At 39.5% G+C, this 18,523-nt stretch overlaps 1 protein-coding gene across 1 annotated transcript in view; it reads right to left on the reverse strand.

Annotated features, from left to right (window-relative positions):
- Positions 1-7,155, reverse strand: part of GALNT9 (polypeptide N-acetylgalactosaminyltransferase 9) — a 433,263-nt gene extending 426,108 nt beyond the window's left edge. The window contains exon 1 of the mRNA XM_073628324.1: positions 6,458-7,155. Within this exon, the coding sequence (XP_073484425.1) occupies positions 6,458-6,698 (241 nt within the window). The 5' untranslated portion in view covers positions 6,699-7,155. The remainder of the gene's footprint in view (positions 1-6,457) is intronic.
- Between the last annotated feature and the right edge of the window lie 11,368 nt (positions 7,156-18,523).

Below are 18,523 nucleotides of genomic sequence, written 5' to 3' on the forward strand. Positions count from 1 at the left end.
TTATAGTAGTGGTCAGTGTACTGCCCCCATACATTGGTGGTCAGTGTCGTAACCCCTATACAATGGTGGTCTGTGTGGTGCCCTCGTACACTGGTGGCCAGTGAAGTGTTAGTGGTTAGTGGTGAATATGCAAAATCTCATGGGCTGGCAAATACATCTATATTAATGTAATGTAAAGTAATTACTTCCCCAGGCTCAAACAGTACGTCTAAAGGCTCAGGCACCACTTAGCAGAGTACATGCCAAGCCCTAAATTTTAAGCAGTCCCTCCCAGGGCTCAAACAGCTATTCCTCAAAGCCACTCTCTTAGGCTCAGGAAGACACTTCCATAAGTTTAAGTGACATCTCCTTCAATTATGTTTATGTCCTGGCTAATTCTGAAAGCTACAGCATACACAGCATAAAGCATAAGACATTGGGGGTTATTTACGAAAGGCAAATCCACTTTGCACTGCAAGTGCACTTGGAAGTTCAGTCGCTCTAAATCTAAGGGGTGGATCTGAAATGAGTGGAAGCTCTGCTGATTTTATCATCCAATCATGTGCAAGCTAAAATGCTGTTTTTATTTTCCTTGCATGTCCCCCTCGGATCTACAGCGACTTTACTTCCAAGTGCACTTTCAGTAATGGACACTGCGGCTAGGAGTCTCGGCAAGCAGAGAGAGGGGCTAGTGTGTGCAGCTGCTATAACCTGTTTAAAACTTAAATAGCAGTAGCAGCAGTGGCTTGGCAATGGATAAGACTATGTGAGCCTAAACTGGAGCAGAAGCATAGATAATAGGTGCATTTTCAAATGGCTAGGCACCACCTCTGGTTTCCATGGCCATGGTCTAAGCCATGGTCTATCTGGTCTATCTGTGAGGCCTATGCAAATCAACTCAAACTTCTTTACCTAGTCTCTTTACGAACAAGTGTTTTCAATAGAATAGAGTTGTAAGTGACTAAAAGGGGACTAAAAAGGAGAAAAAATAGGTAGCAGCAGAAGGCCACATCTCAGGCTCAATTATCCCTTTAGGGCTTTGTCACTACAGTAAATACTGTCCCTGGTATTTATATACTGTATTTGCCCTAATAACAGAATACAATATTTATATTATATCCAGCTGGTGCTGTCCATAAAAGCTGGCAAAAGTCTGGATCTTTGTACACTGCTGAGATCTAGACAGTATGAACGTAGTTGACTTATTAACAGTTAATTCATATACACTATGCCAATTACAATATGTTCTTTAAATGTCTGTATTGTATATAGTACTAATCTGTTTTTTTTTTTTTTTAAAAAAACACAGGTTCTCTGCTGTGACAAAGCTTTGGTAAATAACTCCTTATGTCTCATCCCACAAGTCAAATAAAAAATTGAGATTGGTCCTATCATGTGGATGCCCTAAACTGGTATCTCTAACATTTAGATGATGATTCTCTTCACCATGACGATCCAGATGATTCTCTTCACCATGTAAAACAACTGTAAACCAGCCTTCAAATTATAAAAAAAGATGATCCTGCTTTTGAAAATTAAATTGTAAAACTGATGTATGGATCGTAGATGCTGACAAGTCAGAGCACTCGTTGCCCTATCCCACTGAAGAGTGTTTATATCCTACAGTACTCTAGCATCTTAAGCATGCACTTGACCCTTCCATAGTGGTTAACAGTTGTCACAGGTGCCTGCAACAAGTTTAGGGCAAATGTGGCTTTTATTTTTCATTGCTGGGCTTATGCATGCATGGCAACTTCAAAGTATGCTAGATTGTTGTACAATGTAATAACTGTCTGACCCCAGGCAGACCAGGGCACTGAGCACTGTAACTTATTTGCATCTGGTTAGGATGGTAGGCAATCATAAGCATTATTCACTGCTTGGTCCCAAGGATCTCACTAGATAACTATCTAAACTAAAATACTCCTAAACAATTCCACTGCAGAATCCACATAACAAATTGGCTCTTTTAATAAATATTTTTGAGTTGAGGGTATGGATTAGCATTTTAAAATGTGTACTGCCCACAGGCATAACATTCCAATTTTCAGCTTTTAGAGAAAAGCGTTAGAACATTTTAAACATTTTAAACTTCCCAACTCTTGCTTTTCCATCAAAAAATCTATGACCATTCATGAAATGATCCAAAAAACTTCTTTGGTATGCCAACACAACAGGTTAGTATAGATGTAGCGCTAAGGAATAGAAAGCAATAATCAATAACAATGTACCAAATAGTATATAAAACTAGTGCAAACATGCAAACATAAAATCAATCACAAAATTAAATTAACATGTAAAGATATGTATATATGGTGTATAACAAGTGGTAAGTCCCAAAGGTGAAAAAACCTAAACGGTAAACATGACATTTCTAAAGGAACGTAAATGGGTGACCCCGCCTTCCTCTAAAGTCACGAAGCGTCAGAGGTCACCCATTTACGCCACCGGGTGGCCCCGCCATCAGCTATATAACAGCTGTCACCGAGAAGAAGCGTCACTCGGCAGGAGCATCCCATGGAGGCGGAGCTGTTGCTTTTTTTCCGGTTTGTCAGGCGGCGTGATAGAAGATAAATGGACATTGCTGGACATTTTTATTTTTTTATTTTTTAATAAAGGACTTGTCCCAAAGTGTCTCCTGAGACCCGACAATTCATTACAGCCGCTAAAGTTTTAAATTACTTTTTTTCCTATGTAATTTTGCTGTGGTACTGTTCTAAACACTGGAAAACTGTGCCACTTTACAGGCACTTTACAGGCATACTATAGACACCCCCCAGGCACAATATTTAAAGGAATATTTCATTTTTATTGTTTCACTTTAAGCATTATTAAAATCACTGCTCCAGAAAAGACGGACATTTGTCGGGTCAAGTTCCAGAGCTCAGGTAAGTAAAACGGGGGGCTGGGGGGGGCGGTTACTGCCAGGTGTTTGGTGTTTTTTCACCTTAATGCATAGGATGCATTAAGGTGAAAAAACATGAAGGTTTACAGCCCCTTTAAATGTCATGGATCAATGTAATAATAAAAAAAATCCCTCATAATAATGTACAATGTGGCCATGAGTGCTCATGGGTTGACGAGTTTCTCATTTCTGCTATTTCATGACGCATGAGGTTTTAGCAGCAGTTACTAAGTATATAAAGAAATAATAAATAATAGACACAAACAATCAATAATCACACATATATGCATCTACATTTCATATAACCCAGTGCCCACCCAGAGGGAACTTCCATATCTTTGATGCAAACATTGAAAAGGTGCTTTTTGGAACAACTTTTCTTGTTGGTTAGGAAATATAAAATGTAAATGCTTATACGTGTGAGTATTAATTGTATATATTATTGTATATATTATTTATTGTTTCTTTATATACTTAGTCTGCTAAAGGTTTCAGCTGCTGAAGCCTCTTGACTCCTGAAAAAGCAGAAATGAGAAACGTGTCGACCCATGAGCACTCATAGCCACATTGCTCATTATGAGAGATTTATTAGTATTACATAGATCCATGACCCATGTAATAGTTCTCATTGAGCTTAGCAGATGCACTTGTCTTTTATATGCATTATATCTTGTTTTTAAAAGGCTTGTAACCATTTGAATTTTAACCATTGAAATAAAGTGTATTTTTTTACATAAATTAGTATGTGATCCCCTTCATTGCCAGTAAAGTCCAATTTATCCTTTTTGATTCTGTATGACAGGGATATCCTCTCTTACACAGTTGTCACTACTTAAAGTGTCCCCATTTAAAGATTTCTCCCCTATTTCTGTTCCAGTGACAGTTCAAAATTTTGAAGTTCCCCTCACATTCAGTCCCAATGATAATTGCCCAGCCAAAGAATCCGTGTTTTTGCTTTAGATGCATTTTACTTCTAATAAAAATACTAAAACAATTGCCATGACTTTGTTATGGCCACTGCATTTGGATGTTTGCATCAGAGATATGCAATTCAAGTTGCACATGTGTGTAAAAAGCTGAAATATCAGTTGGTTGTGAACTTGCAATTAATATATCTTCATAGCTTTTACCATTAATATTGAAATAGTTGTTTAACCTACTTGTTAGTTGACAGTGATTGCAGGTTTATTTCAGCTTAAAAGTTGAAATATATTCACAGGATAATTGTTGGATGAAAATTATATACATAAGATGTCTTACTACATTCTCATCAGTGGCGGCCCATAATGCAGGGCCCCCTATCCATGCGTCCGGCCCCCTTATCTACATGCGGGGCGTCGGATGCATGGATTCCAATGTTTTTTTTTTCTAAGCAAGTGATTAGAGCCAGAGGCTCTAATAGGCTTTAAAAAAGGGGTGGGTTTGGGGCGCGGAGCAATGAATATTCGCTATTGTCACACTGATTCTCCTCCCGGTCAATCAGGAAGCGGGTCCTGAGACCCGTTTCCCAATTGGCTTGAAAGGTGAAGCGATCCTATTGGCCCAGGAGGAGGAGAGAGGAAGAGGGAGGAGATGTGATGCCAAGGAGTAAACGCAGGTGAAGCCGGGGTGGGGGTGCAGGTGACCCGACTGACCCACTGGAGGGGGGTTACTGTAGCATTGTTTGCTGCCCCACCAAAAAATATACCACCAGCCGCCACTGATTCTCATACTGAACTCTCTCTCATTAAGAAAACTAATAGAAAAACAAGGGCGGAAGTTGCTGACCGCATTCTAAAAACACTAGTTGCCCGGCTTTGTCTGGCTTCTTTACTGTATGTTCTGAGTCACTGACAAAAAAGAAGCATACCAGTTAGATACTGAATTATTTTCAGGTCAGTTTCTTTGAAAGCATTGAAGCAACTGGATCTGCATGTCAGCCAGGGAACTAGCCTTTTCAGAAAGAGAGGTCTGCATTTGCAGCCTATATATTCTCCCAGTACTGGTTTCCTTAGAGTGAACAACTTATACCAGCCATGAACCCTATTATTACTTAACAGGCAACTGGATTAAAGAGGAAGTAGGAAAAGAAGCAAGCAAAGCTTTATACTGCTGACTTAAAATGTTTTGCCTTTGGAAGCAGCCAAAATGTGGATTGATTTTTTGTTCCTTCAGTCAGTGAGCATGCTTACATATTTCTAGTTATTTAGTCAGTAAAATATGTTCTATTTGAAATAAGTACTGATCAGTTCAAAACTACCCCTTAAGGGAAATGTTTTGTGTGAACAGTTCTTGGTCTGCAAATACTTGTGCACACTTGGCAATACTACATAATAAAGAACAACAATAAATCAATGGCCTCCACAGCAGAGATCCCTGTTATTGACTCTAGGACCAGTATTATTCACATTATCATTATTAACCTCTTTAGTGCCCAGAGTATATTGTTAATGGTAATAGCCTTCATAGTTGAACAATTAAAGGTATTAGTTATATTTGTAAAGTTTGAATGGAATAAAAACCATTTTAAAGGAAGGAAAGTTCTGAACTTTACAGTTTAGGTAGACACATAGGTAAAACTTTGACTACAATCATGTCCTAGGTTTACTAAAAATAATTTCACAAGTTCATGAAATGAACTTAGCCCAGGAAACCTGTGCTGACTTTAAATACCCAATAATTTATAGGATCTTTAGAAAATATGAGTTTCTTTAAACATGGGTAAAACAATCACAGCTTTAGTGGGCTATGTGAACATCCTACCCCTTTAGTAAACCAACCCCCACACATCCTGCAATACTTAACAGAGAGCAATGAAATATCAGATCCTGAGAGCATGTTACTGTTTACTGAGGCTTCCTAGCTGCCAGTAGTGATTGCCCACTGACCTTTTGCTTTTAAGCTAGTTTTCACTAAATGAATGTTTCTGCTTCAATGCACTCCAATAGTTGATCATTTTCCTTTTTTTACCATTTAGTTAAGTGTCCCAGTAATGGGGAAGTAAGGTTTCTAGTTAAAAACCTCTAGATCTGTAATTTGTCTAAAGCCAACATAAACACTTCTGCTATTGGCTTCATATAATCTGGAACATCTAGCACTAGAGCAGGCGCATGTCCAAGGTCAGTGACGTGTGTACATAGTGAAGCAAATGTAATCAATTATCTGTGTGATGGACGAACATTTTACTTTGCTTATGCATGAAAGGTCATGCTTGACGTTTACTAATAACAAGCTTGAGGCTGACACTTTTTACACATTCCTGTCCCCTGTGATGCCAATGCAAATATAATGAATGAAATGCTGTAGATACTAAAAGACATGATTATATTGCACATGCATCCTATGGTCATTACTTGGGGTTACATTGGCATAATGCTTGGATATGCTATATATACTAATATTCGTTCATATCCATAACAATCACTATAAATATAGTCAATCTAAAAATAATACCAGCATCTCAAACCAATATTTTTAGTGAATTCAGTGCTGTGATGCCAAATATAAATCACAGTACTAGATCAAGCCATGCATATTGACAAGTCATTGACTGTAAAAAAAAGGGACCCCACAATTAAACAAAGAGTATATTACCATTGAGTTGATTGTATACGACTTCCTCTAGATGGTCCAGTCTTTGCAGGATAGACTCTCGGTCAACCAATGCCCCCAGTTTGGTGTTTCTGCTCCTCACTCTGCGATCAGAACTTCTTACAATCTGCACCAGCTCCTGGGACCTGTCCTGGATCCTGCAGTATACCGAAAACAGGATGATGCCTACGAACACCAGGATATTGACAGTCAGCAAAGTTTTGATTTTTCGTGCCACCGCCATGAAATCTGTGAAGATCCAGCATCAGGGCATTCCAAGTGAAGTCAAGCATTTACGGCAAGCCCCAGCAGAGCAGTCCGGCAAAGAAGCAATCAAATGACATCAGGTAGAGGGAGACAAAGGAGCTAGAAGAGGGGAAGCTGAGCCTTCAGCGCCGCTGCCATACACGCTAGGAAATGCGCTCTACCTTATCAAGGTGCAATGGAAGCTGCGCCGGGGGAGACATTCATTGGTGGCGGAACATGAATGGAGCGCTGGCTGCTGGACTTGTTCACTGTGCTTGTAGGATAACACGTTCCACAAGACCTAGGAGCTGTCCTTTCAGCACCACGTCCCTCCCATAGCTCTCCACTGCTTCTAGTGTGTGGGAATAGAGGGAGAGGGAGCTGTTCTTTTAGCACCACCTCCCGCTACTCGCTCCTCTCTGATGTGGAGGCAGCCAGCTACTAAGCACTTACGCTTGGCCTTTCTAGCAAGACAATGTGCAACAGCAAACAGGACTAAGGCAGCACCTTCCTATTATCCATAGATTGGTATACATGCCACATGTAATACCCACTGCTAAGGCAGCACCTTCCTATTATCCATAGATTGTTATAGATGCCACATGTAATACCCAGTGCTAAGGCAGCACCTTCCTTTTATCCATAAATTGTTATAGATGCCACATGTATTACCCAGTGCTAAGGCAGCACCTTCCTATTATCCATAGATTGTTATAGATGCCACATGTAATACCCAGTGCTAAGGCAGCACCTTCCTATTATCCATAGATTGTTATAGATGCCACATGTAATACCCAGTGCTAAGGCAGCACCTTCCTATTATCCATAGATTGTTATAGATGCCACATGTATTACCCAGTGCTAGGGTAGCACCTTCCTATTATCCATAGATTGTTATAGATGCCACATGTAATACCCAGTGCTAAGGCAGCACCTTCCTATTATCCATAGGTTCTTATACATGGCACATGCAACAGCAACCAGGGCTAAGGCAGCGCCTTCCTATTATCCATAGGTTCTTATACATGGCATATGCAAAAAGCAACCAGGGCTAAGGCAGCACCTTCCTATTATACCTAGATTGTTATACATGGCATTCCCAACAATAACCAGGGCTAAGGCAGCACCTTCCTATTATCCATAGATTGTTATACATGACACATTTAATACCCAGTGCTAAGTCAGCACCTTGCTATTATCTATAGGTTTGTATACATGGCATATGCAACAGCAACCAGGGCTAAGGCAGCTACTTCCTATTATCCATAGATTGTTATAACTGCCACTTTTAATATCCAGTGCTAAGGCAGCACCTTCCTATTATCCATAGATTGTTATAGATGCCACATTTAATACCCAGTGCTATGGCAGCACCTTCCTATTATCCATAGGTTATTATACATGGCATTCCCAACAGCAACCAGGGCTAAGGCTGCACCTTGCTATTATCTATAAGTTCTTATACATGGCATATGCAATAGTACTCAATGCTAAGGCAGGAGTTTGCTATTATCCATTGATTGTTATAGATGCCACATCTAATAGCATCCAGGGCTTAGGCAGCACCTTGCCATTATTATTATTATTATTATTATTATTATTATTATCATTATACGGGATTTATATAGCACCAACAGCTTGCACAGCACTTTGCTATTATCCATAGGTTGTTAGATAGCATATTCCCCAGCACTCAGTGCTATTGCACCAGTTTGCTATTATCCAAAGGTTGGTATAGATGACAGTTGCAATAGCACCTAGTGCTCAGGCAGCACCCTGCTAGTATCTATACTGTAGGTTGTTATAGAAGGCAAAGGCAATAGTAACCAGTTCTAAGACAGCAGCTTACCATTATTCAAAGGAAATATTTTGTATAGATGCCATATGCACCAGCTTACCATTATTTATCTATTTGTTTTTCTTTAGGCACATGCAACAGCATCCAGTGCTAGGACAGCACCTGACCATTAGCCATAGTTTTATTTTTGTATTTTTTATATAGGCACATGCAACAGCTTCCAGTGCTAGGACAGCACCTGACCATTATCCATAGTTTTATTTTTGTATTTTTTATATAGGCACATGCAACAGCTTCCAGTGCTAGGACAGCACCTGACCATTATCCATAGTTTTTCTTTTTTTTATAGATGGCATAGGCAACTGCACACAGAGCTAGGACATTAGCATGCTCGTGTCCCTAGGTTTTTATAAATGGCATATGCAACAGTACCTAGTGCTAAGGCCCCAGCTTTCCATTATGCATAGTGTCTTATAGCTGGCATATGCAAGAGTGCTAGAAGAACACCTGACCATTATCCATAGTTTTTTTTTAGAGATGGCATATGCAACAGCACCCAGTACTAAGTCAGCAAATCACACTATCCATTTTTTTTAATTTCATAGTTAGCATTTGCAAAAGCTTCCCATGCTAGGACAGTACTTGATCATTGTTCGTTGTTTTTTTTTTTTTTTTAGAGATGGCATATGCAAGAGCACCCAGTGCTGAGGCAGCAATCTGCATTATCCATAGTTTTTCTTTTCTATAGATGGCATATGCAACAGCACTCGGTGCTAAGGTAGAAATTTGCATAATTCATGTTTTGTTTTTTTTTTCAATAGAAAGCAAATGCAACATCATCTTATACTAGGGCAGCACTTTGCCATTATTCATAGTTTTTTATTCATAGATGGAATATGTAACATGTTTAGTGCTAGGGTAGCACCTTTCCATTATCCCTAGGTTGTTTTAGTTGACATGTGCAATAGCACCCAGTGCTATGGCAGCACCTTGCCATTATCTATAGATGATATACATCTGCTAAGCAATGAGGGAAGCTATTTATATGAAAAGTAAGTATTCCGTGTACATACTACACAGCCTGTATGTATAAATCCCTATGTGCACGTATCTCCGGGTGTTTGTGCTTCAGTGTGTATGTGTGTCTGTGTCCCCACACACAGCGCCTGTGCAAAGTGACGTGGGGAAATAAATACTCATCAACATTCATAGACTATAGCCAGCATTAAGCCTTCTCTGCAAGCTCGTGTTCCTCTCAGGATTGCACTTGCTCTGTGAGCTAACACAGTATTTGCCATTCAGTATTTCTTAAATTTGGAAAATCATATAGCTGCGAATATAGGCATGTATAATTCAATCCTTAATTGGCACTGTTTATAAAATAAATGTTACTGTAGTGCATACAGCCCTCTCATGTATTCCATGGCTAGCAGTTATAGTGATCGCTGTGACAATGACATAGCTGGGACAGCAGCTTTTATAAGGAAAGCAGGGAAATGATGTACTTATTGAAATGTACACGATACATGGTTTAATTGTCATTTTTATCAGCAGTGCTACAGTTATGCGGATATCATGCAAAAACTACAATAGCATACAAATGAAGTATGTAATGCAATGTTTGTTGGAAGACAGAAAAAGCCAGCACTTTGGCGATGTGAACCGAGCAGCAGTTGGCTGAGTGACTCTCTGCTTCACTGAAACGTTACAAATATTTAGTCAATATTTCTCATTCAGAATGATACATAAACATGGAATTGCACCTAATAAGCCCATAACACAAGCTGCTCTTACAGACGCTCACTAAAAAACTAGGAGATTACAGAAAGCTAAATAAATATAGAGCTGTTATGTGAATGATCACATAAATCTTATGTGCTAATAATAAAGGTTCAATGTTTTTACACATCTATCAGATGAGAGGTTATGAGTGCATAAGATGAGGAGAGGAGTGCATAAGATAAGTGCAGGTTATGAGTGCAGGAGAGGAGTGCATAAGATGAGTGCAGGTTATGAGTGCAGGAGAGGAGTGTAGACGAGGAGTGCAGGTGAGAAGTGCATAAGATGAGTGCAGGTGAGAAGTGCATAAGATAAGTGCAGGTGAGGAGTGCAGGTGAGGAGTGCAGGCGAGGAGTGCAAGTGAGAAGTGCATAAGATGAGTGCGGGTGAGAAGTGCATAAAATTAGTGCAGGTGAGGAGTGCAGGTGAGGAGTGCATAAGATGAGGGCAGGTGAGGAGTGCAGGTGAGGAGTGCATAAGATGAGTGCAGGTGATAAGTGCAGGTGATGAGTGTAGGAGATGAGTGCAGGTGATGATTGCAGCATTCCATCCACGAGGAATGCAAGGAAAGCCCAAAGTGATGTGTGGCTGTTAGTTCACACGACAGGTGAAAGGCAGGTGTTGTGTAAATACAATGCTCTAGTCATTAGTATCAATATCTACAACTCCTGGAAGGTCAATATGCAGAATATAGTTACCACTAATTAGACACAAAACTGCAAATCATAGGTGTGTATATATATATATATATATATATATATATATATACACAGTATATACTGTGTATACACACACACAACCTCTTATTAATAAATGTAAAGAAAATGTAAAAAGTAATAAGACATGGACGGTTTCAGTAGAGCAGTGGACATGTCAGTAGGGCAGAGTTTGGTGTCAGTAGGGCAGAGATTGGTGTCAGTAGGGCAGTGGATGATGTCAGTAGTTTTTTATTTTTGTCATTTTATTTTTGTCATTTTTTTTTACAATTTTATGTTTTCATTATTTTTTTACAATTTTTTTAGAAGCCTCATTGGGGGGGCTTTGGTGAAATATCAGCAGGGGGAATCTGCGCCACACAGGGTTATTAGGGTGTGCACAGGCCCACCTGGCACCCCCCCCCCCCTGCACACACCTATGCTGCAAATACAAGAACAAGATTTGGAACCTTTCTGTATCATTTTAGTATCATTGAATATGCTCTCCACTCCTCCTCTTCTGTGTCTGCCCCCATAGCAATCATGCAAAACATAGGGTGCCCCTCTAGATGTGCATCTAATGGTCCATTAACTCATACTGTGTGGGTGCAGGTGGAAGAGAGAGCTCATTCCAGCTATATACAACTCCTAGTGAAAAAACATCTGACCGCTACACACCAGCTCATCCCCTGTGTGTAGTAATGAGTGGTTTCAGTCCAGCTCCAACCAGGATATGCCCCTGATGTGTTTCGCTCTACCCACAGGGCTTAGTCATGGAGGTGGGGATCGGGTGTAGTGATAATCACTTATGCATCATAAGCCACTGATTCAACCAATGAAAAACAACTGAAAGAAGAATTATCAGCTGGATCTTAAAAAAATAACGGGAAATTCAAAGCATGAAAGTGTTACATGTCGGTGAGTCAAAAATACCGCAAGCCACTTGCTATGGGGGCACACGTCCAGCTTCGCTCCAGAGTCAGGCTGTGCATATCTATAGACACACAAAGCATTTCTTGGCCCCTCCCCCTGCTCTCTGCTCACAGGATTTGACTGACAGCAGCAGGAGCCAATGGGTCACAGCAAATGGCAAACTGTTTTGTACCCTAATGAAGGAATGCTATAAGGTTAAAATAATGTTTTTGCTTTAGGACCACTTTAAAGTCAGCAGTTCAGCATGTTGAAGAAATCAGTTACTTTGAACCCAATCCCTGTTATTTCTTAAAGTGGAACTGAAACCTTCAATTCTTTACAGCCAAGGAAGCTGCGTCTTAGTCACCATTTGATCTGCAATTGCCTTGGTGCTGAACATGTAAAAAATTATGACAGCAGCCATTTGATGGTTTGAGAGTTTGGTTTAAAGTATAAGTATCTCTCAAGACCTGCTGCTCTCTAGTCCTCTATACACCTCCTTCCATGCTTGCCTCCAGGACTTCTCCCGAGCCTCTGCCATCCCTGAAGCAATTGGTTGAGGCCTGGAGATGTAGCTTCGTTTTCTAACAGGCACTAGGTATCATTGCATTAGTGTATAATGGCTTTCTTCTACCGGAGCAGTGTTGATGGATATCCAGGACACACCGTTTGTGACGTCCTAACGTTCTTGCAGGTCCATATTTGAAATCTTATATAAGAGTGGCGCTGGTCCGCACATCAACCCCCAATATCCTCAATAATAAAGTGCAAATAATCAAAAAAAATATCTAATATTACATATATAATAAACAAATTATGTGCAACAATCTAGTAAATTAAGCAAATTAGGTAAGGTTGGTCGGGGGGGGAGTGATGTACATAATGACACGGTCGGCAAAAAGGTTGTGGCATTTGTTCTACTTGATCTAAAATTGCACACTTGATGTCCAGATTGGTGCAATATCTATCACAGGAGGCTCCATAAAAGAGGCTCCAGGAGGCTCCAAAAAAATAGTACCAGGAGAGGCTGTCAAAAGTAGATATGTGCAATTCGTTTTGTAACGAATCGAAATTCAGCCAAATCTTTTGAACATTCGGATGCGTACGAATGTCCGAATAAAAAAATAACGAATTTCAACTAATACGAAAGAAATTATAGCGAATATAACAAATTAATTCAACATGATTCGGTAATTTGTTAAATATCTAATGAAACAAAAGGTCAACTCAAAGTAAATCTTACAGTCCAATCAGCTGATTAATTTTGTGCTGGAGGTTGGATTAATGGCAAAGTGCATTCCTGAGAACTGAGTGAGAAGGGTGTTGTATTGTATTTAAGCAGAGGAGAAGAGATATTGTCATTGTGTGTGTTAATAGATTCAATAAACAAATGACTTTCCAAACTACGAAACATTATCAGGAATCAATATACATACATAAATATCGAATTTCAACTAATATGAAAGAAATTATAGTGGATATAAGGAATGAATTTGACATGATTCTGTAGTTCATTAAAGATCTAATGAAACAAAAGGTCAACTCAAAGTAAATCTTACAGTCCAATCAGCTGATTAATTTTGTGCTGGAGGTTGGATGACTGGCAAAGTGCATTCCTGAGAACTGAGTGAGAAGGTTGTTGTATTGTATTTGGGCAGAGGAGAAGACAACATGTGAAAGTAAGCGCTGAGCCCAACATAATCTGAACCCCCAACCTTGTCGTTCTCGATAGGGAACAGTGTACAAAACAATACAGTAAATGGAATAATAAAACGTTGCTAAAAAGGCATTGGCTAAAATGTTAATATAAACAAGACATTAGGCTGCTTTAATGTCCATATGAGCTGTAATAATGTCCATAATGATCATGTGTGAAAAAGCAGCTGTAGAAGGCCCCCCCGTTTGAAGAGAAAAAGCAATCCTCTGGGTACTGGAGAAAAGAAACAGAGGCGCCACTCTAAGTGCAATAATAGGCAAAGGTTTAATAGGATCTTTAAAATGGTACTCACAAAAGTACAATATAAACGGGCATGTAGGCAAGACTCTGACTCTGCTGGATGTTCTGGGAGATGCATCTGATCCGAGTGCTGGATGGACAAGTTGCGCCAATGGATACCGACACTTCCTGCTGTTGGAGCGCACAGTGACAACCAGAGGGATGAGATCACTTCTGGAATCGGGAACGCATAGGCGACGCGTTTGCGGAGCTGCGCTCCTTCCTCAGGCCTAACGTGATCTGTGATTGGTCAAGGTTTACACAGCCAGTGGGAGGGCTGATTGGTGCAGGTACGTTCCCACTGGCAGAGCGTTTCAAACGTCTCTGTCAGAGGGAAACATACTGGATATATACTTTGGACTCTCTTGCCCCTGGAGGTTTAAATGAGGAAATAGAGGTGAGTAGCCTAATTTTGACTACTCTCCTCTATCTCACCCCCTATGTTATATTGTTCCATCATGGCCCCATTTCCATCATCCCTCTCTCTCCTTTTGTTCTGTTGTTTATTGTTGTTTTCTCATTATTCTACCTAACCCCCCCACCAATTCTCATTAGAGTAGTGTCCGACACTACATCCATTGGTAACTACTATAGTATTTTTGCAATCTCACATAATTTCCTTTTTTGTTATCATCATTCTCATTTTATTTTTATTATTATTTATTATTTATTTTTAATTTATTTATTATTATTTTTTATTTTATTTTTATTTTTATTTGTATTTCTATGCATTTTTTATTTTTATTATTTTTTCTATTTTCAGGTTTCATATTTTTCATATATATATACATATATATTTATATAATTTATATATTTTTTATATTTTGTTTTATATTATTTTCCATTAATTTAATTTAATTTATCCAATTTCCTTTTCCTTTCTTAGCTTATTTCCTCAGTACCATCATTTTTCACATACAGTATATGTATATTCTTCTAGCAATTCAGCATAATGGGTTCTCTCTTGGTCTTACTTCTTTACACATATACACAGTCTTCTTCAGCTTAGCTTATATATTGTATTTGACATATACCACACATACCATGTCATCCATTCACTTTGGTATCTGATACAATAGCATCAGTTTTGTGTTCAATTGTCCTGTGCTCTACTGTAGTTTGAGTGATTGCAGCATCATCCTATGTACATGTATAGAGCGCTTCCTGCACCAATCAGCGCCACCCACTGGCTGTATAAACCTTGACCAATCACAGATCACGTTAGACCTGAGGAAGGAGCGTAGCCTATTCGTTCCTGATTCCGGAAGTGATCTCATCCCTCTGGTTGTCACCGTTGTCCAACGGCAGGAAGTGTCGATATCCATCGGCGCAGCACCAGAGACCACCGCCATCCAGCACTCGGATCAGATGCATCTCCCAGGACATCCAGCAGAGTCAGAGTCTTGCCTACATGCTCGTTTATATTGTACTTTTGTGAGTACCATTTTTAAAGATTCTATTAAACCTTTGCCTATTATTGCACTTAGAGTGGCGCCTCTGTTTCTTTTCTCGAGCAGAGGAGAAGCGATATTGTGATTGTGTGTGCTAATAGATTCAATAAACAAACAACTTTCCAAACTATGGATCATTATCACGGATATATATAAATACATAAATATCGAATTTCAACTAATACAAAAGAAATTATAGCGGATATAACTAATGAATTTGAGATTCAGTATAACGAATATCGACACTCTACAAATAATAACGAAATATCCGAAAACGAATTAACGTAACATAACGAATATAACAGAACGAAATTATGTATTTTACGAATGACAACGAACCGAAACTAAACTAAATTTCCCGTTGTGCACAAGTCTAGTCAAAAGCATTTTGCACGTCTAGAGATAAAAGTATCACTTCCCTGAGAATAGAGGTTTTCCCATTAGAGTGAATAGCTGACAGTGAGTTCAACCTACTACAGAGTGCATTCACTTGGCTAAAGTTTTCATTAAAATTTTAAGGTTGCAATTGACATACTGGTTTATAGATGGCCACATCAGTAGAGACTTTGTCTGGTTTAGGTAAAATGTTAATAAAAGCTTGAATTTATTATGAAAGAAGTTACCTGCCCCCACGGGTGAGGCCATTACCTCTTTGGATGGTATATTGGATGCATTCCACCAGTAATTTAGTACTCTATACACTTCCTTCCTGTGGATTTTCATCCAATCTCCTCTGAGAAAGTCATGGCAGCTATCCAGTCCTTCCCTTCAGGGATGGCTCCGGGCCCTGATGGCTTCCCCATTGATTTCTACAAAGCTCATGGTAAACTCCTGCAGTGAATACTGTTTAGGACATGCTGAGGCTTCCTATATGAGAGGTACCAGTTTAGCCCATCTCTGAGAACATACTTACCTCCTGGGGTCATCCTTAAATTTGTAGATACAACTTTCTAGTCTTTTTGTTTTAACAGGGTGAGCCACACGCATGTAGTCCAAGCAATGCCTTTCTTTGCTTTTTATTCTTTGGATACCTTCAACATGTAGCCTCTGCAAGGGCAATTGCTTGTGGTTTTGTTTTGACTGTTCGTTTTCTGTTGTATTCATATGTTTTTACTAAGCATTGAATTAACAGATTTGTATATATAAAAAAAGTAACCATTCAGGAATCCAAGAGGGCCTAATGAATTGTACAATTTGAGGAGCTTTTTTTCACCCTACTGATCTCCAAGGTAGGTAGGTAGGCATATGTGGCATAACCTGTTTGTAGCTCCGCAAAGGGCTGTCACTAATTGTCCCTGGGGTAAAAAGTTAATCCAAGCAGGAAATGAGAATCATCCAAGCAACTTCCCCTGGAGAGGGTCCTTCTGAAGTGGGCATGTATACAATCAAAACATTTTTTTTTTGCAAAAACTTTCCCATCCTGAGCTTTAAAAGTGGAATTGTCAGGTGAGCCGTTTACTTCAGAATTTGGCAACTAACTTATAACAAAGGAGAACGTTTCTTCCACGGTGGCTTTCTCTAGTTGGTTTCTTTGTCCACTCTTGCTGGAAATGGTAACAGTCCTTGAGTTTTAGGACTAATGAAAATCTCTCTTGGTAGGTTACTTTTCCAATCTCTATGTGTGTCTAAGTGTTGAAAACAAGATTACACCACAAGTACGGATGAGGTTTGGGTTCATCGCCTTCTGGTATAAGATTTTTTGGTTGATTTTATAGATGAGTTTTTGTGCAGTTTTTCTTGAGAAAATATTTTTAAAACCATATTGCACTGCATGGCCTTTGAACCATAGCCATCAGAATGGCCAATAAGGGCGTGTTTGGCTAAATCAACCTCCTCCTAAAAGAGGGACACAGAGCAGCCATACTGTCAATGAATTGGAAGCTGTTGCAGCAAAAGCAAGAAAGTTAGAAAATGGCACTTTAATTCTGAATGATTTTAGGCAATCAACTCCTTAAAAATCTTTGGGCTGGAGTTCTGAAGTAAAAGAGTAAAAGAAAACTTTTATTTGAAACATTAAGCACTTGCCAACCGGGTCTATTCTGATGCTTCTCACATACATATAAACATCTAAGTATTTTTGCTAGAAAATTATTTAGAACCCCCAATATATTAGCAGAGGCCCTATCGAATAAAATTATTTGTTTTACAATTTTTTGTCACACAGTATTTGAGCAGTGGTTTTTCAAAATACATGGATTTTATTAATTGTATTGCTCACAAACACAATATAATCCCCAATTATATAAAAGATGATGTTTAGCTGAGTAAATAGATAGCTAACATGTCACACTTTAAAACTGCGCATGCCCGTGGAATAGAGCCAAACTACAGTACTTAAAATTCTCCATAGGTGACATTTTAAAAATGTTTACAGGTTATCAGTTTAGAGTTACAGAAGGGGTCTGGCACTAGAATTATTGCTCTTGCTCTAATGTTTGTGACGCTACCTCACATGTGTCACTGTTTATATATGTTTTCGGACATATGTTTGCGGATTAGCATATAAGCACAGGGGGATGGGGGGGGGGGCTTTAATTATTTTTTTCCTTTTTATTATTTATTTGATCTAAGGCTATTTTTTTTTACACTGTCTCTTAATTAATGATCAGTCTGATCATTTGCTTTCCTGGCCACTAACAGCCAGGTAAACAGAGAGGTGGAACCAGAAGTGACTGAATACTGGTCACTCCAGGTTTTTGGGGTCACCGAGAGGGAGGACAAACATCAGTTCCTTTCTCACTGTGCTGTTCAGCTGCTGCCCCTGGCTGCAGTGCTCCCAGGCTCCAGGATCATACGAGAGAGCACAGGAAAGGCGGCGGTGGCGGCCACCCGCAGAAATGAACGAGTGGCTACTCAGCCACTCAAATCACTTCTGCCTTAAATGGAACCAGCAGCTAAAAAATTCTGATACCAGGATGATGCCTCTAGCTGCAGACATCATCCCGGTATATCCACTGCAAACTGAGGACTAGGGATGGGCCAAACATCCCCCAGTTCGGTTCGCAGCAGAACATGCGAACAGGCAAAAAATTTGTGCGAACACCGTTAAAGTCTATGGGATACGAACGCAAAAAATCAAAAGTGCTCATTTTAAAGGCTTATATGCAAGTTATTGCCATAAAAAGCGTTTGGGGACCCGGGTAATGCCCCAGGGGACATTTATCAATGCAAAAAAAGTTTTATAAACTGACA

The sequence above is a fragment of the Aquarana catesbeiana genome, linkage group LG01 (assembly GCF_042186555.1).
Source record: "Aquarana catesbeiana isolate 2022-GZ linkage group LG01, ASM4218655v1, whole genome shotgun sequence".
NCBI lineage: Eukaryota > Metazoa > Chordata > Amphibia > Anura > Ranidae > Aquarana > Aquarana catesbeiana.